The 24,878-nt window shown below is 42.2% G+C and overlaps 1 protein-coding gene across 3 annotated transcripts in view; it reads right to left on the bottom strand.

Moving 5' to 3' along the window:
- The window catches only part of EIPR1 (EARP complex and GARP complex interacting protein 1), a 181,404-nt gene that overhangs the window by 139,812 nt on the left and 16,714 nt on the right, over nt 1–24,878 (bottom strand). Inside the window, exon 1 of one of the 3 annotated variants that reach the window (XM_075201501.1) lies at nt 7,376–7,522. The exons of the other annotated variants lie outside the window; for them this stretch is intronic. Coding sequence (XP_075057602.1) covers nt 7,376–7,405 — 30 coding nt within the window. The 5' untranslated portion in view covers nt 7,406–7,522. Of the gene's footprint in view, nt 1–7,375; nt 7,523–24,878 lie in introns of those variants that run through there. 3 annotated transcript variants of the gene reach the window in all.

Raw genomic sequence — 24,878 nt, 5'->3', positions numbered from 1 at the left:
CAGGAATATATGACAGGTGCACCCAAGGTTAATTAGCCAGGTGCTTATGACTTGTTTCATGGAATCAAGTCAGATCTATTGGCTATCTGTGACTACAATGATCAGCGTCTACTCACCAACCAAACGTAACACACACCAGAAGGGCAAGGAGCATTGGAATATTTACAAAAGACAGGAGATAAATACTACAACTTGAAACAGCTCCGCTTGGTACAACAAGTCGTCAAAATTGGCAGGTGTGACAGGATGGACCGCCTATGCCACCCTGTCTGTTGCTGCTGGGAACCGGCTGGGCTTACTTTGCCATCGTTCCCTTACATTATCCCAAGTGTGCCCTCCTGTCGCAGTAGGAGGGGCTTAGAATGCTGCCACCACTGGAATCCTTACCGGCATCCAGTACCGGATTTCTTCTGGGTAACTGACGCTTCGAGTGTACTGGTGTACATGGGCTGGTACTCCTGACCTCTTGGATCAGGCTTGCTGTGGATGAATCCCCCCTGGCCTATCACAGTGACCAGAGCAGCAGGGTAGCAAGTAGAGTGGTGGTACCGGAAAAGCTGGGTCCAAACCTCAGAAACAGCCGGGAACGGATTAGATTTTGGGTCTAATCTGTAGGTCACAGGATTTTCAGCATAGAAGATATTTTCAAGCAGGTCTTAGAAGCAAATGATGTTTATTTGCAGTCACACTGATTGGAGGTACCAGTGCGAAGGTCAGATGAAATCAGAAGAACAACTTTTAATACAAAACAGTGCTGTTGTTATACACATTTGAACACAGCCTCACTGGGTAAGCCAGCTACCTCGAGGTCGGAGCTATTTTTAGAATCAGGATGTAACCTGTTTATCCAAACATGGATTTACATGCGATTCAAAGCTAACAATATTTACACTCATCTGTGATATTCTAAAACCTTGCTGTGATTTCCTGTATTTTATTTCAGAGGCAGGAATTCTACTAGCAAGTCAAAGGGGGTATTCAATTGTTAGCGTTAACGCAAAAAAAACGAGCGCACAAAAAATATTACCGTTTATACGGTAATATTGCGCGCGAAAAGTGTTAATACGGTAGTTTACTCGCGGAATTTCAGCTCGCCGCTGCCTGAGCGGCGAGCTGAAATTCTGCGAGTAATTACCGTATTAACGCTAAGATTTTTTGAGCGCTTGTTTGAGAGCGTTAACCGTAACAATTGAATACCCCCCAAAGGGTCTAATTAAAATGAATACTTTCTTCAGACAGTTGCAGAATACACGTTCCCAAAGAAAGGTACAAACCCCAAAACAAGCCATTTCCCCACATCACACAAAAGACCTCCATCCACAAGGGCTTATTGTATCAGATATATACCTCCAGAAATAATGCATCTCCTCTAGAAACAAGAAACAAATTTCTTCCCCTGGTCTCAGAAATTAGAGATTTCCCTTACCAAAATACACAATAACAAAAATAAGTGCATGTTCAATTATATAAATAAGCACCCTGTGCTATTTCCTTTAAATAAATTTATATCAGAAGTTATTTATAAGTGATCCAGTCATAGCAGGTATACGGCATCATATCATAACGGCACTTCTCCCCACTTGATAATCGATTTGTACAACCTAATTGGTCTCCAATGCAGAAACAAGTGGGCGAGATATCTGCATAGGTCTCAGTGCATTTGGGTCTCCACAAAAATGTCTGCCATTTGATATAAATCAGTTAGTATTAAACTTCGTACTGTGACAGCACAAAAGACCAACTGTTTGTATTAATGTGTACCCTGGGCAAAGAGAAAAAAGAAGTTAAAAAAAAAACAGGAAACATGGGGAAAAAAAACCAACAAATTAACCCTAAATAAATAGAGGGTTAGAGTATTTGCTGGTAGGTGAAAGAAAAAACACCAGCAGCATGTACATATGGAGGGCGCCTTGGGACGCAAAAAAGAGACCACTCGACCCCCAACACCGACCAGACCCGTTAAATACCAACATAGATTAATCTTAAACGGATTAACTCTAACTCTAGTCAGAAAAACTAGAAAACCCCATGTATAGCAAGTGTTATATTAACATCACCGCTTGGTATATGAAAACTTAGAACCTCCAGTTCTTGCGCCATCCACAGTCCTGCAACCTGTTGACCTTCTCGTGTTTCATTCAGGGCCTGTAGGGAGAAAGAAAAACACACACACGAACAGTAGGGAGACCGCATAATGAAAAAAAGTCCACTTCTGCATCTTGGGGTAAGACTGCCACTCTTGTCTCCTCCTTCTCCCAACACAATAAGACCAAGGTGATGCGGGAGGTCCTAATACAGGATAGCAGAACTTAAACTGAAGCCTATTGTCCAGGTGCATAAGACTGAAAACAGCAGGATCTTTAAGCATCTTCCATTTACTTTAACCATTCTTGTCTAAGGCGTAGGCTTGACGTAGGAATCGGCTCAGGCACCGAAATATCCCAGGACTTCAATAAAGCCAATCCTTTGGCTACTGAGGAAACGACATGAGTAACATTATCTCGTCGTATAAATAGCTTGACGGGGAAACCCCATTTATATGTAATGTCCCGGTCTCTCAGAGCCTTGGTTATACCTTGAAACGATCTCCTCTTGGCTAAAGTAGCAAATGAAAAGTCCTGAAAGATCTGGAGGTTCTGTAAATGATCAGCATTATCCTCCATTCTAGCCGCTCCTAAAATCCGCTCCTTTATCGGGAAAAAGCGAATCCTCATGAGAGTGTCTCTAGGTACATTCTCTGGGGCTGAACTCGGCTTAGGAAGCCTATGGATACGATCCAACATCAGGTCTTGCTCCGTTGCTTTAGGTAGGAGCTTGTGAAACAACTCCGTAGCAAATGAGAGCAACTCAGAAGGAGCGACTGTTTCTGGAATACCTCTGATCCCGATATTGTTTCTCCTTGATCTGTCTTCCATCTCTGTAAATTTATCCCGATGCGAATAAACTTCATCCCACAATTTTTCATGTTCTGTTATAAGGTTATTGTGCAAGGCCGCCAGCTCTTCCATTTTATCCTCAATATGGCTGGTGCGTCCGCCCAACTTAATGACTTCTTGGTGTAACTCTTTCATGGACGCTTTCATTTCAGACAAAATTTCGGTTTTAAATAGGGCCAACATATTCTGCATAGACTTAATCGTGAGGGGACCTTCAGAGTCCCCCTCTTCTGACTGGTTGCCGGCAGTAAGTTCTTTTCGCTTCTCCACTACTTGTGCAGCTACAGCACTACCAGCTGGTCTATCTTTCTTGGCGTATCCTGTACTGGGAGAGATATTTTGGGGCTTGATAAATTTAACCGGTGACGCAGAAGTACTACCCTTCAACTTTTTAGGGGCCATTACACCGATAGCTGAACCGACAATGGTCTGAGTTGAAGAACAGACAAATGAGGGAAAGAGGAGGACTATCCAGAAAGAAGGAGTGCCAAACACTAAACTGTTAGAGTATTCAAACGCTCTTAACTAGCATTTATACAGATTGTATAAGGACTGGGGATGATGAGGGTACAGGGACCCTGCAGAGTTATTCCATAGTTTACATGCGGCAAGATGAGTATCTCCTTTATCCGATCGCCTGAGCTGTGTGGGGGATGGGGTCTCAGAGAGCCTTAATACTGCCTCTGTTATTAAGCTGGAAGCAGGTTAACACAAACTTTCTGGCTGCTATAATTTTAGGGGATCCAACAGCTCCGAATAGAGAATATGGAACCATGGCTGGGTAGATACCCTCTCAGACAGGCCCCTTCTCACCTCCGCCGCTCCACACCTCCACAAGCAGCCTTTGTATGTCAGGGAGAAGTTCTCCGCCCCCACAGTCATTTTTAAAAATGACAGGCGAGGGCGGTGACAGGTCGAGCGGTGTGGAAGCACAAGTTTCCGTGGTACCGTCTGGAGCACAGTAAATTCTTTACTGCCCAGGGAACCAGTTCAGGTTTTTGGGGATGGGTGACCCCGAATTTCCAAGGATTGGCTGGACTGCTGGACAGAGCTCCCAAAAACCGTGACTCACCAGTGTGGCATTCTTTTTCTGACCCCACAATCGGCTCTCCTCAGACGCGAGGGTGGGGGGGGGAGGGGAGAAGATGGGCTCCTGTCGAATCGCTGGCACCACTCAGAAGGGTCACCGCAGCCGGGACCTCTTTCAGTTGCGATTGCAAACCGGAAGTCGGCTTCCGAAAAACCAGGAGAGGGGTTTAAGAGTAGATAGCTTTGCATCACTATATCTTTGTATTTGACTAAATAGTATTAAAAAGCATCTAAAACTTTGGGCAAACATGAAATTAAACCTATTAAAATTACCTAATGCTTCTAGGCAGCCCCCGAACATTCAATTACATTTTTCATTCTACCATGACTACATTTCCGCTTAGGCCACTGGGCACAACAATCTTGGTCTACCTCTCTTACATATTGGTGCAACCTTGAGTAACTCTGTACTATCCTCCATAGTTATGTATGGACAATGGTATAGATGTATATGATCTGACTTCAACATCTATGTACAACAAAAGTTACTCTCTCAATGTGCTTAAAGCGTTTACATGATGTAAGACTTTACAAACCAAGCATCTCAGCTAATTATTTTTCTAAGTGATTACTTGGTGCATTCCCAGGATTTAATACATTTACAAAATCAAATGCATTCTTGCAATCTGTTTATCAATAATGCTGTAGTTAAATAACAGTTCCACCTGGAACTACAAAGAGACATCTGGGGCAAAAGCAGGAGTTTCATGCAGGGGATTTCTACAATGAAAACTGGTGTGTTTAATATCATGCAAATCATTGTAACAGAAACATATGAATACTAAAAGAAAAAAAAGAAAATTGTATTGTGTATATTCATCTTGACCTAAAATAGACAGCGACTAACTGCAAGTGTTTAAAGGGGAAATCTATCTTGAAAGATTTTTGTCCACGCATTGTGTTTCATTTTATTGTCTTTAGTTAAAACATTAGATCTGCTGTATAAATACAGTTGTGTCCAATGCACACAGACTTAAGCTTATCTACTGTACCCAAGAGCAATAAAATAAACATATCTGCCTGGACAACAGAATTCTCTGAAGGTAAAGTCTCCAATTAAGAAACAAGCACTACAAAAATGACCGGTTCTGTGTCGCCATCTTTTGGCCACAAGTGGTACTGCAGTATCTGCACTTATGCTCATATTTCTCCTACTTTAGGGCTTTCAATCTGATCTGTCGGGGTACAGGAAAGTTCTAATGTATATTATTTAGGAAGAAGACTTCACAAGAATAAAACTAAAAATTCAAAGTTGTTTGACATTGTCTAACGAAAAAACAAAGTAAAGAAGGGTATGGTTTGGTTCAGGATTGTTGACTTTCCATCATGACCATCAAACAACCGTCTGACAGAGCACAGTGGGATGTGTAGTTCAGCCACTGCTGGACACTTGTTAGATTGATTACCATTAGCCACTGTTTGATATCATTACATGCAAAATAAGACACGAATGTATGGTGAATATATTCACATATTTGTTTGCCCATACCTGAGTTCAAAGGTCATAAATTAAATAAATCAAAATAAATTGGAGATCTGAAGAAATCTATATGTTACTGAGCAGAATCCGTTGGTTTGAACTGGCAGGCCACAGAGACTGAAAGGAAAAAATAGAAAGAACGTAGGGGGAAAAAAAAACAAATCAGGTAGCACAGACTGTTTCTCAACTCATCTTGTCAATGTCTCACACTTTTCCACCCTCCCACTTCTTGTAGATCAGCCTCTGATCACAAAAACAAAAGCTGTCTGAACCCTACTGAGACACGCAAGTGGTATCAGACCTAAAGCTTTAGGGAGCAGCCTGCAATCCTACTGCACAGTCTAAGACCGCACGTCAAAAACATGACACACTTAGAGCAAACACTGGCAGAATATTAACACATGAAGCCTGGTGCCACATACTGACAAACACACAACCGCAGAAAGCGGTGTGAAAAGCTGCTCTCTCCGGATTCTCTTCACTTTTTAAGCATGCATCCGATAGTCATTTTTCTTAACTATACTCCAAGAAATCATTATCTCTTTTTCAAAAGCTGTCTGCTTGGCAAACAAAAAGGGCTGCCAGGCACAAATATGGTGTGTCTGCTACACAGACAGAAGCTCACAGCTTTGAGCATGTCATGTAAAAGCAAAGGAGGGAGAAAGAGAATGTCACAGTGCAGAGAGATCAAAGGGTCGTTCCAAAGCGCCTCTGCTCACTACTTCATGAACCACGAGAATGTGGATGCCATGGTGGTCCAGAATAATATATTGTTAATCTCAGCCTGAAGGAAAAAACAAGGGAAAAATGGAAAATACCAAGATTATTCTTCTAGCACAGTGATTTATGTGATACACACCTGATTGTTTTTCCCCAATCAGATTGCTGGTTTTAAATGCGCTCATAGCAAAGAGACAAATGTATGCTTATACTCTGAAAGTGACGAGCGGAACTGTCCAGTCAGGGCTGCACATAGCAGTACATACATGGATGGATAAAAGGAATTATTGACTTTTATTTGTTACCTAGAATGTCTGTACATTTTTTAAAAGACAGATCAAATGCAGAGTTTTTGTTTTATTAATGGATGTTCATGCACAGACCAACACCAATTCAAAGCAAATCAAACATCTATTTAAAATTAGTTCAAGGCTACATTTCTAGAAGGACAATTAGTAAAACGATCTTCTGCAGCCGCAGAGCAGCACTGTGCAGTTTGTATGAGGCAGAACAGTTGCTGAAGGCATAAGGAGTATTCCATTTTTAAGCTCCTGGATACAAATAATTTAACTGATTTTACATAAATAACGCACTCACAGATTTGCAAACTAGCCAAAGTTGTCTAGTAAAACAGAAGTCAATCTGGGAGTGGAGGAGAAGAGTCACATGGGAGAGTTGGGCAGGGGAAAATCAGGGGTGCACTGGCGGGGGGTTTGCTCCATTGCCAAGAACCCCCCAACCTACAAACTTCAATCACACATACATACACACACACACACACACACTATGGCAGGTAATAATGAACTGCCCTAATCAGGTGATCATAACGGATTCTTGACATTTGCAGAATATTGACAATGACATAATAGGAACTTATTATCAATTTATCTTTCCCTTTACACATATCTCTAGGCTGTAAAGAGCAGAGACTAGACTATAGAAAAGGCCAAGGAACTTTTGGCATAAGCCTACAGTTTTGCTGATATAGACAGAATCTAGAAGGAAATGCTTGTCTGTATGAAAGTCAAACCTAGGTCTTCAATTTTACTACATGTTAAATGTTCTCTGCAGAGTTATATGGTCCTCGAAGGCACGGTGCTAAAAAACATCTCCTTACAAACATATGGAGGCTTTGCAAACCAATGCTTACCTTTCTGTTTTGTGATTTAGCTCTGCACATATTGTATGTTCTTCTATTGGACCCAGAACACCTTGCGAACGTGATTAGAAATCTGCATACTTTTAGTACCTATTAATGCAAGATTTTTTTCTCAGATTCAGAGACTTTGTGAACTCAAGTAGAATCTAAATTAAAAGAAAGGGCACAAACAAAGGAAATAGTGCAAGCCAATGAGAAATTACTCAATAGCAATCATCGATAAAGGAAAATCAGCCCATAGTTTATACATTTTACTAAACAGTCATGGCCAAAGATATTGCATTTTTTTCTAATAATGCACCATTTCGCCTAGAAATTTTGAAAACAAAAGAAAGAAAAAAAAATATATATATATATTTTAGTATCCATATATGTATATTATTTTTTTAGTTTGTAGTGGACTAAAAACACAAAAAGCAGAAAAAAAATGTCGCAGCTTATTCCACGTAGAACTCCTTATCTAGGTCGGACACAATTATTGGCACCTTTCAGAAGCAGTTAGAAATAAATAGATTTCAAGCAGGTGATTCTCCTTCACTTTGGAAATAAACTCACCTGTGGTGAGTACCACATTTCTGCAATATAAAAATTGCTCATTAAATGAGCTTGAATAGAGAAAAGGACGCATCCTCCTCTTTTCGGTCACTGTGTGTATGCAATGAGCATAGAGAAAGGAAAGCCAGATAATTTGCCTGGCAAGGTCAGACAGAATATTGTAGCCTTGACAATCTCAAGGCTCCAAACCAATCTTCAGAGACCTCGATGTTCCCGTTTTAACCATACGTAAGGAGGTTTAAGTTTCATGGCACTATAGCCAACCTCACTGGACATGGCCACAAGAGAAAACATTATCAAAGATTACTGTGCAGGGTCGTTTGAATGGGGGAGAAGCACCTTGGGTGAACTGCCAAATAGATTCAAGTAGATCTTAAGGCACAAGTACAGCAGTTTCAACTCCCAGCATCCGTCAACTCAATGAAAGGGTGTTATATGGTAGGGGGGCCCCACTGCTGAGAGAGATAAATAAGGCGGCCCATCTGGACTTTGCCAAAACACACATGAACAAGCCAAATTCCTTCTGAGCGAATGTCCAGATGAGACCAAATTAGAGCCTGTTGGTAAAGCAAGTCATCCCTATCTTTACAGAATGTAAAAACTGAAGCTTTAAAGGAAAAGAGCACCATCCCTATAGCCAAACATGGAGAAGGTTCAGTGAATTTTGGGGATTGCTGTGCTGCATCTGGCACTGTGTGTCTTGGATGTGTGCATGGCGTAACAAAACCTGGTGATTACCAGGCCATTCTGGAGTGCAACGTGGAACCTAGTGTCAGAAAGTTTTGTCTCCCGTCAAATGTCATGGGTCTTTCAGCAGGTTCAAGACAAGATACTGGACTATTCTGAAGTAATTCCCATGACTAAGCCTAAACGACGAAACGTACGTCTTTCGAGTGACGTGACAAACCCGTAACTGAAAATGCCGGCGAGCGGCAAGTAGCTGCGTCTGCTACTGCACAAGAAATTATGACATTACTTTATTTTTATTAAACAGGACTGATATCATGGGCTCATAGATAGAACAATGAAACAGGGCAGAACATATGAGGGGAGGAGGGTAAAATTACATACAGCGCTTATTCAAGGGGCGATAAGTAAAGCTATATGCTACCACTATCTAGTGGATCCTGTATCGTAAAATATCATAAAACTGAAAACAGTTACATTAAAAAGGACAATACACCACGTTATTTTAATACCAACCACACATGACATCAAGGAATACTAATTTAGATCACATTTGTTATGACATACTGTGTTATGCAAATAGGAATCTGTAAGGACATCATGCAATATTAACCATCACTGGGATTGGGATAATATAATCCCTATACTAAGATTAATAGTTATTTATTTATAAGGCGCCACAGATTCCGTAGCACCGGATACAGAAGCAAGTAACAAAAAGATGAGGCAGTACATGTCAGCAGCACAGATGAGTGTGTGCGAGTCCCCATAGCATTACTCAGAGTGCAGCAAAAGACGTGACGGGACATACGAGGGACAGGAGACAGAAGTGGGACAATAGGTAGAGAGGACCCTGCCCACGAGGGCTTACATTCTAAAGGGAGGGGCGGTGAGACAGTAGGACCAACTGGGAGAAAAAAAAGTTATACATCATCCTCACCGGCTTTCCTTCGTGGGCCTGTTTTCTTTTGTTTTTACTTCTATTTGCACTTATTCTTTCATATCTTTTGACATGTTTTTAAAATTATTCACCAATTTCTGAGATCTGGTCAGACAACACCTTTTTAACGATAATATTTAATAAAATTGCTCTAACTTTTACTTTTAGTGGACTGGGGTGCCTCAAAGAACCAATCTGTTTAGGTGACTTATCTCACCATATGGTTTTTGACTCAATGTTTACTTGGGAGACCACCCGCTCAGGATATACTCATTATTTGTGTTAAGTGTATATGTAGATGAGGATAGTCCAATCCCTTGAGCGAATCATAACCCCCCCCCCTTCTTTTGTCCACTATTCTGAAGTAGTCAGCAATGAGTCCAGATCCCTCAGAACATATGGGGAGAGATCTGAAAACATCTGGGAGATCTGGAGCATTTTGCACAAGAAGAGTGTGCCAAACTGTGATTAGTGGTGCAGGCATGGCTACAGGAAGCGGATGACTGCAATCATTTTGACCAAAGGCTTGTTTCGCAATATATGGAGTCTAGGTTGGAAATAATTTTGTCAGTCATTTATTTTCATTTTCTGATTTAAAAGGTTATAAAAATGATATAAAGTAATACATTCTGAACTGGTGTGTTTTGAGGGATTGTTTGAAGTTTTGCAGCCTAGGGGAAAGCCTGATAGGATGAGGGAGGTCGTTAAATAAAGGGGGGCAGCACGGGAGAATTCCTGAATGCGGGAGTGAGATTTGATAACGGTTACAATTCCGTTCCAAAAACTAGATCCTTGTATTGACAGTAATGGAGACAGGAGTATGATGACAACATAAACTTTATTGCAGCGAGAACTCAATCCAGGTAATGCAAGGTAACACAGACCAGGTAAAGCTGGGTATATAACCAAACATCTGGGAGTGGTTAGATAACAAGTAAATGGTAATGAATACAACACAGCAGGTATAGGTAATTTAGCTGAACAGTGATTAACAGCAAGGACCAGGAATTCACAGGAACTGTAAGTTTGCAGCATGCCCAAAGCACAAGACCGTTCTCAGGTAAACATCTAGGTGACTGGGTAGAGGTGAGTAGTAACTGGTTACTCAACAGCAGGTACAAATAACTTCACTGAACAATGGTACAGGCAGGAGCAAGGATTTCACAGGTACAGAATGTAGAAATAGATAGTCCAAGGGAAAAACAAACAGTGACCAGCAAGGTGTATGGGGAGGAACAGGCAAAAATAATGACACAAGTGTGGTAATTAACAAGAAACAGAAAATTAACACCTGCCAGTGAGGGGAAGTGTTCAATGGTAGAACAGCAGCACTGGTGGCATAGAGGTACTGCAGCCAGACACAAACAAGGGCAGAGTCCTAATAGTAACCAGATGAGAGGTGAGACGGCGGTCGTTGGCCGACTGTAGAGGGCAAGATGAAGTATGAATGGAGATGTGAAGAGCTATGGAGTTAAAAAAAAAGGGCTTTGTAGGTGAGAGGAGCTTGAAGAGGATTCTAAAGCAGAGGGGGAGCCAGTGGAGAGCTTGACAGAGTGGAGACAGAGGTAGATGGCAAGAGAGGAAGATTAGTCTTGCTGCAGCATTGAGAATGGACAGAAGAGGAGCGAGACAGGAGCAGGGGAGTCCAGTTAGGAAAAGGTTGCAATAGTCGAGGCAGGAAATGATCAGAGAATGGATGAGAGTTTTGGGGACATCAGTGGAGAGGAAGGGTTGGATAAGAGTAATATTGTGGAGATGAAAGAGTCAGGATTGGGAGAAGGATTAGATATGGTGCTGGAGGAGACGGAGGAGTCAAGGTTGACACCTAGGCAGCAAGCATGGGCAATGGAGGAGATTTTGGTATTACCAATAGTGCTGTTAGATAGGAGGTGAACCAAGAGAGAACACTGTCAGAAAGGCTAATGGTGCGAAGGGTGTATAGCAAGAGGATGAGGAGGGAGTAGTTGCCTTTGGATTTGGCAGAGAGAAGATCATTGGTTACTTTTGCAAGGGCGGTGTTAGTGGAGTGGAGAGGGCAGAATCTAGATTGGGAAAGATAGAGGATGGAGCTGTCGGAGAGTAGCTAGTGAGACTATTATAGACTAGCCATTCAAGGAATATAAAGCAGAAAGGGAGCAGAGAGAGAGGGCGGTCGAGTCAAAATTATTATTTTTTTTTACTTTTAAAAGGGTGAGATGCAAGCGTTTTTTTGAAGGATGGAAGGAAGATATCAGTGGAGAAGGATAAGTTGAAGATGTGGGCAAGATGAAAGCAGGCAGTAGGTGAGAGGGTTCGAAGGAGACAGGAAAGAATAGGATCAAGGGGGCAGGTTAAGGGAGAATAGGACAAGTAGAGAGTGGACTTCATCACCCGTGGTGAGGTGTAAGCAGCATAAAGGAAGGTAGTTAGATGGCAATGGGGAAGGGGGGGTTATGAGATAAGTGAGAGTAGGAGATATCATTTTATTTTTGAAGGGTTTAGATTATGGAGGTAAACAAGGTGGCAAAGTCAATGGAAGTGATGGCAGGTGGAAGGAGATGAGGAGGAGGGGAGAGTAAGGAGTCGAAAGTGGCAAAGAGGCATAGGGGGTAGGATGACTGAACAAATATGAGATACTTGAAAATTACTGTTTGGCTAGGGAGAAGACAAAGCTGCAGGAGAAAGTATGAACTTGAAGTGAAGAAAATCAGCCAGGGAACAAGATTTCAGCAGTGTGACAACACTTTTTGAGGAAGTGTGTTATCTTAAAGTACCAGGGTTTGAGATTGGAACAGCAAAAGGAAACAGAGGTGGCATCAAGGGCAGAAGAGGGAGCTTTTGTAAAGGGAGGTCGCCAGATGAGGGCAGGTCACAGTGGTTAAGGGGAGGGGGGAATTCAAGGGAGGAGGGAAAGATGGTTACGCCAAGTGAGAGTGTGTTTAGGTGAGGGAAGTGGGCAATGAGGAGACGAAGAAGAGGATAAGATGGTCAGAGAGAGGGAAGGGAGATATGCAGAAGTCAGAATGAGAGCAAAAGGTGGGGGAAGACAAGGTCAAGGGAATGGCCGTCACAATGGGTGGAGGAGGTCCACTGTGAAAGGCCAAAAGATGAGGAGAGAGCAAGAGGTTTGGTGGAGCCTAGGTAAGAGAGATTATTAGTGGGGATGTTAAAGTCGCCTAGGATGATGGAGAGTAGTACATAAGTGGAAGCTGCTCAATTAATTTATAGGCTATAGCAGGTGCTTGAAATGGTGGGGTTATCCTAAAAGGAACAAACACACAAAAGTTTCCCCCAGCACACTGCTATAGCCAGGATAAGACCTGCCATTTCTACTGTAGCTCAAAATGCAAAAGTCTTCGTTGCACACATTTGCAAATGTATGTTAAAGCCACCCGCCACTCCAGGGCGCTTTTGCCAATAGGGTGGTCCTAACTCTAAACAGTGAGAGTCCAATATATTTGGGCAATACATATGTGTTTTTAAATTGAGAGCTAACTTACCAAAGAGGTACTTCAGAAGCCTCCAAACAGGAATTCAGCGCCAGTACCCCCTCTCAGCTTCTGACACCAACATGCCTCTCAGACAAATACAGAAGTGGAATCTGCTCAATCAATTTATAGGCTATAGCAGGTGCTTGAAAGGGTGGGGTTATCCTAAAAGGAACAAACACACAAAAGTGGAGAGTAGGTCAGATGAAAGGAAGTGCGGGAGCCAGGCCGCAAAGTTATCAAGGAATTGGGAGGCGGGACCAGGAGGGTGGTAAATGGCAGCAACACGAAGATGAATAGGCTCCGCTCTCTCTCTCGCCAAACAATCTTTCTTTAAATCCCTTATCTCCTCCCAGTCCTCCAACCCCCGCCGCCTCTTCACCGTCTTCCGCACCCTCCTCTCCCCCCCCCGCCCCTCCTCTCCCCTCCTCTCTGACCGCCACTGACTTTGCCTCCTTCTTCTCCTCTAAAATCGAGGCCATCCGTCTCAAAATCTCCTCCTCCCCTCACCCGCCCGCCCCCACCCACCCTCCCTCTCGCCACCACTCCCTCTTCTCCTTCCGCCCCACTACGGGAGAAGAAGTCCACTCTCTCATCTCATCCTCTCCTCCGTCTTCCTGTCCCCTGGACCCCATCCCCTCCCACCTCCTTCGCTCCCTTTCCCCCGCCACCTGCTCCCACCTCTTCAACCTCTCCCTCTCCACCGGCATCTTCCTCTCCTCCTTCAAACACGCTCTTGTATCCCCCATTCTTAAGAAACCTCATCTTGACCCCACCTCTCTCTCCAACTATCGCCCCATCTCTCTTCTCCCTTTTGCCTCCAAAATACTTGAGAGGCTCGTCTGCAGCCGCCTCTCCACCTACCTCTCTGATCACTCCCTTCTCGATCCTCTCCAATCTGGCTTCCGCCCCCTCCACTCCACCGAAACTGCCCTGGCCATAGTCACCAACGATCTCCTCTCCGCCAAAGCTAGGGGCCACTTCTCCCTTCTCATTCTCTTGGATCTCTCAGCGGCCTTCGACACCGTTGACCACCCGCTCTTGCTCCACACCTTTCAATCCTTTGGCCTCTCCGGCTCCGCCCTGTCCTGGTTCACCTCTTACCTTGCTGGCCGTACCTTCTCCGTCTCCACCTCCGGATCTATCTCCCCCCCCTCCTCTCTTCCAGTAGGGGTTCCCCAAGGCTCTGTTCTCGGACCCCTACTGTTCTCCCTTTACACCTCTTCCCTCGGTGAACTCATCAGCTCCTTTGGTCTCAAGTACCACCTCTATGCGGACGACACCCAACTCTACCTTTCCTCTCCCGATCTCTCTCCCTCCCTCCTCTCCAGGGTGTCCGCCTGCCTCTCCGCCATCACCTCCTGGATGTCCTCTAGATTCCTCAAACTCAATCTCACAAAAACCGAACTTATTGTCTTTCCCCCCACTCACTCCCCCTGCCCTTCCGACCTTTCTATCACCGCTCTCAACCCCTCTATTTCCCCTGTTTCTCAACTTCGCTGCCTCGGCGTCACCCTGGACTCCTCTCTCTCCTTTGTCCCTCACATCCTCTCTCTCGCCAAATCCTGCCGCTTCCAGCTGCGCAACATCGCACGCATTTGGCCCTTCCTCTCCCAAGATGCCACCAAAGCCCTTGTCCACTCTCTTATTATCTCCCGCTTGGACTACTGTAACCTCCTCCTTACTGGCCTCCCCCGCTCTCATCTCGCTCCCCTTCGCTCTGTACTCAATGCAGCTGCTCGGCTCATTTTCCTTTCTCGCCGCTCCTCTTCTGTCTCCCCCCTCTAACCAATCCCTCCACTGGCTCCCCATCCCCTACAGAATCGTGTTCAAGCTCCTCACTCTTACTTTTAAGGCCCTCTCCAACTCCACTGCTCCCTACATCTCCAACCTCATCTCCATTCACGCTCCATCCCGCCCTCTTCGTTCGGCTAACGACCGCCGCCTCTCTTCCCCCCTGGTTACCTCCTCCCATGCTCGCATCCAAGACTTCTCCCGCACTGCCCCCCTCCACTGGAACCAGCTCCCCCGCTCCATCAGAACTTCCCCCAACTTGTCCAGCTTCAAACGGGCCTTAAAAACCCACCTCTTCCTTAAAGCCCTTCAGTCCCCCACCCATTGACCTCCTCCCAGTCTCCCCCTACCCCCCTCCCTCTCCTGTCCCCCTCCTACTTCCCTCCTTTTCATTCTCCTCTCCCCCCCCTCCGTCCCTGCCTCCGTCATCCCCATTCCCTCCTCCTACCATTGTGTCTCTGTCCGTCCTACCCTCCCCTTAGATTTTACGCTCCTCCGAGCAGGGCCTCCTCTCCTTCTGTTCTCCACCACCTTAACTCTGCTCTCCAGCTCCTTGTCTCCTCCGCGAGGTCCTCCGGCCCCTGTCTCTACCCCGCTGGGGGCTCTCACCTCTAATCTAGCTGTTCATTGAGCTTCTGAGTTACTGTGATTTCTGTTAACTGTACTGTGCTGTCTCACCCTGTATCGTGTTTCTGTCTGTCCCTGTACGGCGCTACGGATACCTAGTGGCGCCCTATAAATAAAAATTAATAATAAAGTTATAGAGACGGTTGGAGTGGACATCAAATGAGAAGAACGTAAGAAAAAGCTCAGGAGGGATGCAAGTGGTGGATAGGAGAATACCCATGCCGTCACAATGGCAATCACCAGGCCCGATGGTATGAGTGAAGGAAAGGCCCTCATAGAACATAGCAGAATGGGAAGCTGTGTCAAAGGAGGAGAGCCAGGTTTCGGTGATGGCAAGGAGGTTAAGAGATTTGGATATAAAGAGGACATGGACAGCAGGCAATTTATTGCAGATGGATCCAACACAGGAGGAGAACAGGAGATTGGGAAGTGGGGAAATGTGATGAGATTGGCAGGATTACAGGTGCACAAGGGTATGTTGGGTATAGAATGCAGAGTATGGCAGGGGGAGAGTATGGGTATAGGACATGAGCGAGGAGGCATGGTATGTGGAAAGGGAAGAAGGTGTTAAGAGGAGACTACGTAAGAGAGAAGGATGAAGGGTATAGGGGTGCTATGTTAGGGAGTGATAAAGGCGCAAGAACGCAGTAATGAAGAGGGGTAAGGGAGAGAGGTGGCAAGGGAGGTAGTGGAGTAAACTCAGCAACTACCTACAGGATGCTGAGCAAAGACTGAATAAAAAAGGTAGAAGACCAAATTATAAATTAGAGTACAGAAGTTATGATGCAGCATAGAGTAAGTTATCTTGCAACAGTAAATGAGGAACCAGAAGTAGCATACAGTGACAAAAGGAATAATACCAGATACTTTTTGTATTTTCCCTAAAACCCATGCAGTACAAGGTCATTTACAAGATCTAGGTATAAAGTTGTAAATGAGAAAACCATGGACACTGATGTAAGAGATCATCTCAAGGACACAGATAAGAAACTGGAGAAAATGAGAGAAACAGCTCTGGCAGGCCTGTAGTCAGAAATTATATTTCACAAGAATAGACTAAAGAAAAAAGGAATTAGAAACTCATATAACTTCTACATACAAATAAAATGAAAGGGAACCAACTCGCCAGTATTGGACTCAAATGTAGAACAATGTAGCTCTTCAATAGCGTACTCAATGTAGGGTAATGCTAATATATATATATATATATATATATATATATATATATATATATATATATATATATATATATATATATATATATATATATATTACATACACACACCCACACATACACGATCCAGTAGTACACTCAGTGTAGGATTATCTAAATTCTAATTGAATAAGGCAAACTAAAAAGGGTAATCCCATACTTGCCTACTCTCCCAGAATTCACAGGAAGAATTTCGGGGAGTCCTCCTGGACTCCTGGAGGAGTAGGCAAAGCAGTCGCCGAAATTCACAGCATTGAATGGAGGAGGTGGGGCTTATTCCTGTCATTAAGCCACGCCCCGCTATTCAATGCCGTGAATTTCAGCCTTTCATAGTGGGGACGCGGGGCTATGGTGACGCAGAGACAAATTTAGGAGTAAACATGCCTTTGAACTAAATGCTAGAATGCTAGGTGCCCCATTAGACATTTATTTCCTTTCCTCCCTTGGTCAGCCATTAAGAATAAATAAGTGCAAACTGATATCTTACAATATATTACCAGACACTGGCTCATTTGAGATTTCACAGACAAGTATGTAGTGTAAAGACTTCATCTTCAGCAGGTATGATCAGGCTGTTTCAATTGCATATTAATCAATGCGCCACCAGAGAAAAGTGTTGATTTCAGCACGTGTGCACAATACAGCATAGAACGAAGATATGAGCTCCCATATCTAGGTGTTTTACCAGCAGTCCTGGCATTTTCCAGAACTATTATGGAAGCCTCTATTATCCAATCACCTCTCTCCCCAAATAATCGCTCTATTTATGTGTAATGCATAATGTTAAAGGGATGACATTCACCAAAGGCTCCCTGAACTGGCTTCGGTGTTACAGTCAATACAATTGCATACACTTTGCACACTTCTGTGAATTTCTGTTATCTAGGACAGGGATAGAAAATACCTAGGAAAGGTGGTAAATGTTTGTGTCTGCGTTTTGGTGGGGGGGAAGGGGGGTTAGAACGGAGATGCTGTTAAAAACAGAGGACTTAGGGTTAATGAAAATTGCATACGAAAAATAGAGCAGAAATGTTATTGCAAGAGAAAGAAGAACTGAGAGGAAAGATGCAGCAACTAGACATCAAAATAACAAATCTACAGAAAATCAATGACAGAAATAAAGAGACTGAAGAAAACAGGTAAGAAAATTAAAAAAACCACAGACAATATTTTCATCAGTGCTACATACAGGATAAGATAAGTATGGCTGCATTGTATTGGTATGAACAATGTAAGCTTAACAGAACCAATCACTAGTAGCTTGTAGTAAAGCAAAGACATTTTGGGGTACATTTATGAACAATGGTGCAGAAAAGTTGCAGTAACTCGTAGTTAGATACTGGTATTTATCTAGTACAGTTAACCCAGCGTGGTGTGGCCCTCTCACCCTCAAAAGGGCTACACAGCACCCTTTATCTCAGTAATAATTTAAAACAATATATTTCATCAAAGAAAGAGACATTTATATCTAATAACATATCAGAGGGCATTTTAAACAAGTTATAACAAACATATCTGACAATAGCTGGGGGGGGCCTCCAGTTGCCCATCACAGAGTGCTGAAAATAAGAGCAAAGTCATGCCAGGTTGCTATGGGTAAGGCTATAAAGCAGGGCTTCCTAGCTAGTGTGTTTCTGTGAGAACAGGGATTGTAGGAGACTATGAAAAGTGGAGTGTGAGTGTCTGTGTGTGGGGCTGATAAGAGTGATCAGGAGGACCAAGATGCACAAAAATCGGGAAAAAATGATTGCCGTCAAAACCCCAGGGAGCTAAAGAAAATAATAAAATATATATATATATATATATTTGCAACACAGGCTTAAGTGGCTTATCTACATCCCGTTAAATGTACCATTTATTCAGGCTACACAGGAATAAAGCAGACATCCAAGGTAGTTCAGGAATTTTAAAACAGAGATACTACATATAGTCTTATTTTTCTTTAAACAACAACTAACTTGCAATTTCTCTTAGCGGTCCTCTAACAAACCGTTATCTCCCTTTCAAAATCTCTCTGGAGGGAAGACTGTCAGTCACACACAACACAGCTATCAGCAGGTCAAGTGTGGGAAGAGAAGGAGGGGGAATACTTTTCTAGAGAACAAAAGGATCATCCAAAGGCATCTCTGCTCACTAACATCATGTGCCATATGACTGTGGTTGCCATGGTAGACACTTCAAGCTGGTATTATGTAGTTTTCAGTTCTAAGATACAAAACGGTAATGATAATTACCAAAGCTCCATCTTACATCCTGTCACTTTGATCATAAAAAAAAAAAAATACATCTCTTTTTTCAAGGAACTGCTGCTTAAATCTAGAGACATTTGAAACTGAAGAAGAGTCATTTCAACATTTAAAGTGCATAGCTAGGTATTAAACATATCCCCAATATCAAGACCTCTGCTTAAATACATCAAGAAATTAGACAAATAAATTATTGCTTATTTGAAAACCGTGTTTAATGCTGCTAACTGCATAGCATAAAAAGCAATAAAACTTTTTCAAATTTACCAGAATCGTAATGTAGACATTTTGTATCAATACACAAAGATAAATGCAGCCAAGGAAACTATCACTTAACTTCAGTAGAACAAAGCAATTTAGTAGGAGAAATAAATCCCTCCCCCTCTTCCTCTTAGACTGCTGACAGGAGGTAAGCGACAGTGTATGTCAAGACTGGTAGTCATTGAAACTGACAGAGCTGCAACCATGGTCAGAAAAGAGAATGGCATAGTAGCGTTGTTCAACAGAACGGAGAAGACTTATGAAGACATGTATGTGGAATAGAAACTTCTACAACTTGGAGAGAGTACAAACTTTACTGCCCAGTAAATGAGTGTTACAAGTGTTAGTTTTCGGGCTCCCGAATCCCAAGCAGCTTTTGGAGAAATCAATGTTCAAAATTCAATGATTTCCTGTAATATCAGCCCAACAACAAAACCCACAAAGATCTGATAATGCAAAATATTCTTTGCCCAAAACATCAGAAACTTTATACTATAATAGATATAAGTAATAAGTATACAGTACATTTGGAGAATAATGGTAATATAGCTACATTAGTGGAATTACTTATATTCCTCATGTTGCTGTTTTTATGACACTCTAAGGGACATATTCAATTGTTGGCGTTACTGCCTAAAGTAACGCGGCGGGCGCACTATTACCGTCATTACGGTAAAAGTGCGCGTAAATACCGTTATTATGGTCCTTTTCTCGCTGGATTTCAGCTCGCGGCTCAGGGAGAAATCCGGCTTAGTAATACCGTAATAACGGTAATACTTTTTCCGCGGCGGAAACTGCCAACAATTGAATATGCCCCTATGTGGCAAATTCCCCATGTTGTTTTTTTAGAACTTGTTAGTACGTTAATTTTAACCCAGATTTTTTTTGCTCGCAACTTTGTGAATATTCCCCTATGTATTTGTATTACTTGTATTCTAAAAATGAATACTCCGATAGTGTTTGCATTTCTCAGGGTGCAGGGTAGCATTTTTAATTTCATTTGAGGTCTCAGGAAATGTTTATGGACGTCTATGCACACACCAGTAACATTAGGTTATCCTCACTCTTGCTGGCTCCTTGTCCTCCCCTGATTTGGGGTATCCTCAGTAATATATAAAGAGCAGTGTGTTTTGTTAATTTGGAAAGGAAAGGCAGCCATTGTGTCAACCTGATGAAACGTCTCTCCTAAAGTCCATTACTCTTAAGTTTCCGTCTTTAGCCACATGACATGCTGAGAGAGAGGTATGGAAGACTAACAGAAGAGTTTATTCATGTAAAAAAGACACTTATACATATGGATAAGCAATATTGGTTGGAATTGAAGTTTAGAACCATTTTCCTACTTTTAGCTCCCAAAAAGAAGAGAGGGAATATGTGAACACAATGTAACCAGGAAAAATTATCTGTTCTGGAAATCAAGAATAATCTTCCAAGTAAGGACTCTTTGGAGCATATTCATTTAACTTTCTGGTCTTCGATTACTCGCGGATGCACGAGTCCCGTTACTGCAACATGGCAGATTTCCATGCGCACCCCATAGGGTTGCGAAGGGAAATCCGCGATGTTGCTCTACCATTTTGTCACTTTACACACGTAACCGCAAAAATTGAATATGTCCGCCAGAAGTGGGAAATCCATTAAAGATTGTCTTCCCCCCCCCCCCTTTTAATTTGCTTTTTTTTGCGTGGATGAGTGGGGGTGTTTTGGTGGTGGTGGGGGCTGAAGGAAATGGCAACTAGATTTTATTGTATTATAGCCACCACCTTTTTTACTAGATAATCTGTATGACTCAAAGGGGGAATTCAATTAGCCACGAGGTGCCACCGAAACAGTTCATATAGAAAAACTGCCTAAATGTTTTTTCTTAAATCTCAGCTCAATTTCCCTCAAGGCCCATACAGATACGTGGAGAAAAGGAGTCAAGACTCTGTACCATATTGGCTGGAAATGTGCGCAGCGTCATTGCGTGTAGTGTAAATATACTTTATTTATTTTCTTTAACCATTTGTAGCTGAAGAAAAAATACAAATAAAATCCATCAAATCCAACATGAATTTATTATGAGCGAAGAAAAAAAACAAACAAAAAAAAATATATAAACAAATGAACACTTGATTTGGGATAACAATAACCCCAGACACATCAAAACTTGGACCTGCAATTTAATAAAGTAGAGAGGTCAATCAATCAGTTCTCCAGCACATCCATGACCTCTTCGAAAACAACACAATCACGACAATATCAAATCTCCTTGATCAACAATTGTTTTTGCCATATAAAAATAGATATATGGTTCTTTCTGACAAATAAACACAAGCAAGCTGTCTTTATGGGTCACTGGGTTTATGTTAGAGGCAAAGAGCATGATGGGTATGAACAATCGTAATTTCCGTATTATTATTCAGTCCACATCTCTAGCAGACACTACACAGACACAGTGAGGCCATCACATACTGCTAGGTATTTTAATATTGAAAAAGAGCTTTTCTACTGCAGCCTTTATTTTTTGCAGGATAATTATACATTCTAAAAGGTGCAGTAATACAGACATGAGTATATGTTACAGAATATTGATTGACAATACATTCTAGATACAGTAATGATTTTATTCTCCCCTACAGTTAGGCTCAAAATACACATTGCAACTTAACACAAAAATTACTCCAGCATGCGTTGATAAACACCAGACTTAAATGATAACTTCATCCTCAAAATATTTTATTTTTTTTAAAAAAATTGTTTTAAATGTAGTTCAAGGCGTTAAAATAAAAGAATGGTACCTACCTTGGACGCTCCCACTGTTTTCTAGATATACCTAGGGTCCCAATGGCTGCAATGGTCACACGCCTCTCTACTCTTACTCCTTGGCCTGTGTGAATGCCCCCCCACCCCATTTGTATAAATAAAAAGTTCACATGGGAGGGACATTGACAAATGAAAAGACGAGGGAATGAATCTACAGAGAAATACATCCAAGGGAGTTATAACTATATTTTACATTTTAACTCTTTGGGTATTTAAAGTTGGGTAGAGTTATTCTTTAAAGGCTTTACTTGACAGAAAAACACAACTATTCATAGCAGAATTCTAAATGGGCGGGAATAAAAACAATCAATATGTAGCTAATCAGAACAACATAATTCACAAACAAAACAAAAAAAACAAACAAAAAAAAAAACCAGACACTAATCAGTGATGACGGTGTTGATCCTTGTAGGGGCGGTCCACTCATGTGATTATATTAGTTAGTACAGGGCTGTATGTGATGAATTAAATGGAGGTAAGCAGGAAGCCACAGAGTTAGTGGAAGCAGGTTCTCCAACAGCACATATTATCAATGTGAGGCTACCGTCACACTGACTGTGGTACCAAATACACCTCTAGGTGAAACAAAGCCTATACATCCAACTTTTTAAAATAATGCAACTACAAATTGTACTCACTTATAGAGAAACCTTCATTCGTTTGGTTCAATCTAATGATGAACTAGAGGGGCTCATTCACATGTGTTGGGGGTCCTTGAGACACTCACTTAGGTAAGAGGCCCAGTGGTGAGATGGATGTGGCATCAAGTGACTACCATGGAAGTGTTGTAACATACTGTTAGTGCTCATCATAAAGGATGGCTGTCTCTAACACACAATCATTCACTGATCAAACATTGTGCAATAAATTGCCTTTACTACCCTCTAGTTCCTTTCCTGTTTTCGATCATTTGCTAAATTAAACGGATATCAAAACTAGGAATGCAAATTTCTACCTCTGTTTGCATGTCTTACATCTTAGTAAAATCAATCATCTAGGTAAGTCATCATAAGAAACAATAATAATTTGCAAGGTTTAAATCAATGAACTAATTGATACCTAAGCTGACTACACTTGCCATAGTACAACCATACTTATGTCTCATGCCTGCCAGCTCGCATAGTTCAAATTATGAGTTTCAAACTGTCACTAGGATTGGGGAATTTAATTTTTTGGTTTTTGCTTGTAGACTGGCTGGATTATTGGCCGAGCTTGAACTTAATTTAACTCCATACACTTTACTTTTAAATAATTCTGCGTTCGCATTGTTGCCCCGGCAATATCCCACGTATATGAACCCGGGATATTGCAGGGTGACAGAGCCTCCCATCCCAGTAAGTTACCGGGTCGACTGGGTTCACACTGAGCAACATCACATTTGGAGCTTTGATTGGCTCCTCTTGCGATTTTTTTTTTTTCTAATTTCCAATAGTGTTCGGTGAGACCCAGGTCGGACCGCTTAGACTAGAATCTATCCGAGTCAGACACAGGAATAACTCTGCAAAAGACCCAAGTTCAATTCCCAGGTCATCCAACCCGGGTTTCTGAAGGGGGGCCCGTTCACACTCAGTATCGACTCAGGTTGCCGTTATTAGATGCAGCAGGGGACAGATAAACCAGAGGAGGGATGATTTCCACTGCTGTGTCCCCGAGGATAGGATAGGGTGAGTACTATTTAAGTCATGAGGTGCAGAACCAAAGGAAAATATAATGCATATGTCTCCATATTCTGAACACATGGTCATACCAAACTAGATTGGTTTCGTGTCACATTAAACATTATACTTCCATACAGCCTTACATGCCAGTATATAGTCCTATGTGTTGTCATATTAGCTCTGAGCGCATGTGGAACTCTACTGATGTGTTTGAACGGTCACTTGCATCTGATGTACATGGTGTTTCTTTTGTCATTCTGTATACATCAAATATTTAAATTTTTATCATATAATATTTTTGCCTTGATGACCACTCCACCAAATGCTACATTAAGTAATAATGAGTCTTCTCACAAAACCTGCATGCCAGGTTAAATATCATGTGCAGGGAGAGAGGACTGAAAGTAGCTCCTGTTTACATCTGTATTGGCACCTGTACAATCAAGTTCCATCTTCAGTGCAAACTTTAATATTACCCGGCAACTCAGAAAGTTAAGGATTCAGCGGCAATTGTGAGACTATGCACATGGAGTGGAGGGTTTCATTGATATCAGCATTATTCACTGTTTGGTGGGTTCTGAGTATGTCTTGTTGCCACCATAAGGAAGAATGGTACCAGTGCATTCTACTATGGCAACTGCAATTGCTATATATGAGCAAATGCATACACCATTCTGCCCCTTGGTGGCATCGAGACCTAACTCAGATATCCAAGTGATTGGCTAACATACATTAGTTCTGTAAAAAGTATTATTGGGAGCTCAGCTATAAGACCCCAAAGTAAAGCAAAACCCTTTTTAGATATAATCATATGACCAAGAATAGGAATGATCGCTGACTCTAGTAAGTAACCTGAGCGGTAAATTACAAGTAGTTGCGACCTGAATAAGAATCAATAACACAATATATAGCCCAGGGTAATTAAACATAACCTTTACAGCCACAGAACAGTCATTGAAATTAAAAATATAGCAAAGCTACCGCAACATCCAAATCCCAAGTGTTGTGACAGAAAATGGCATATTGAGGAGATGAAGGCAGTGATTAGGGGGACTGTTTCAGACATTTCATCATCCAAAACTTTTGTCAGAAGTTATACTTTACTAAACAAGAAACCCATCCAAAAGTTATTCCCAAAGAAGCAGGTCAAATGGGAACAGTCAGTAAACAAGATATTGAAAACAATGATATTGTGTATCTAAAAAAACCAAGCATCCAAGACACAAATGCATAGAACTGTC

This window comes from Mixophyes fleayi, chromosome 3, assembly GCF_038048845.1.
Source record: "Mixophyes fleayi isolate aMixFle1 chromosome 3, aMixFle1.hap1, whole genome shotgun sequence".
Classification (NCBI taxonomy): Eukaryota; Metazoa; Chordata; class Amphibia; order Anura; family Limnodynastidae; genus Mixophyes; species Mixophyes fleayi.
The sequence above is the reverse complement of the archived record's forward strand: the minus strand, read 5'-3'. Positions and strand labels throughout refer to the sequence as shown.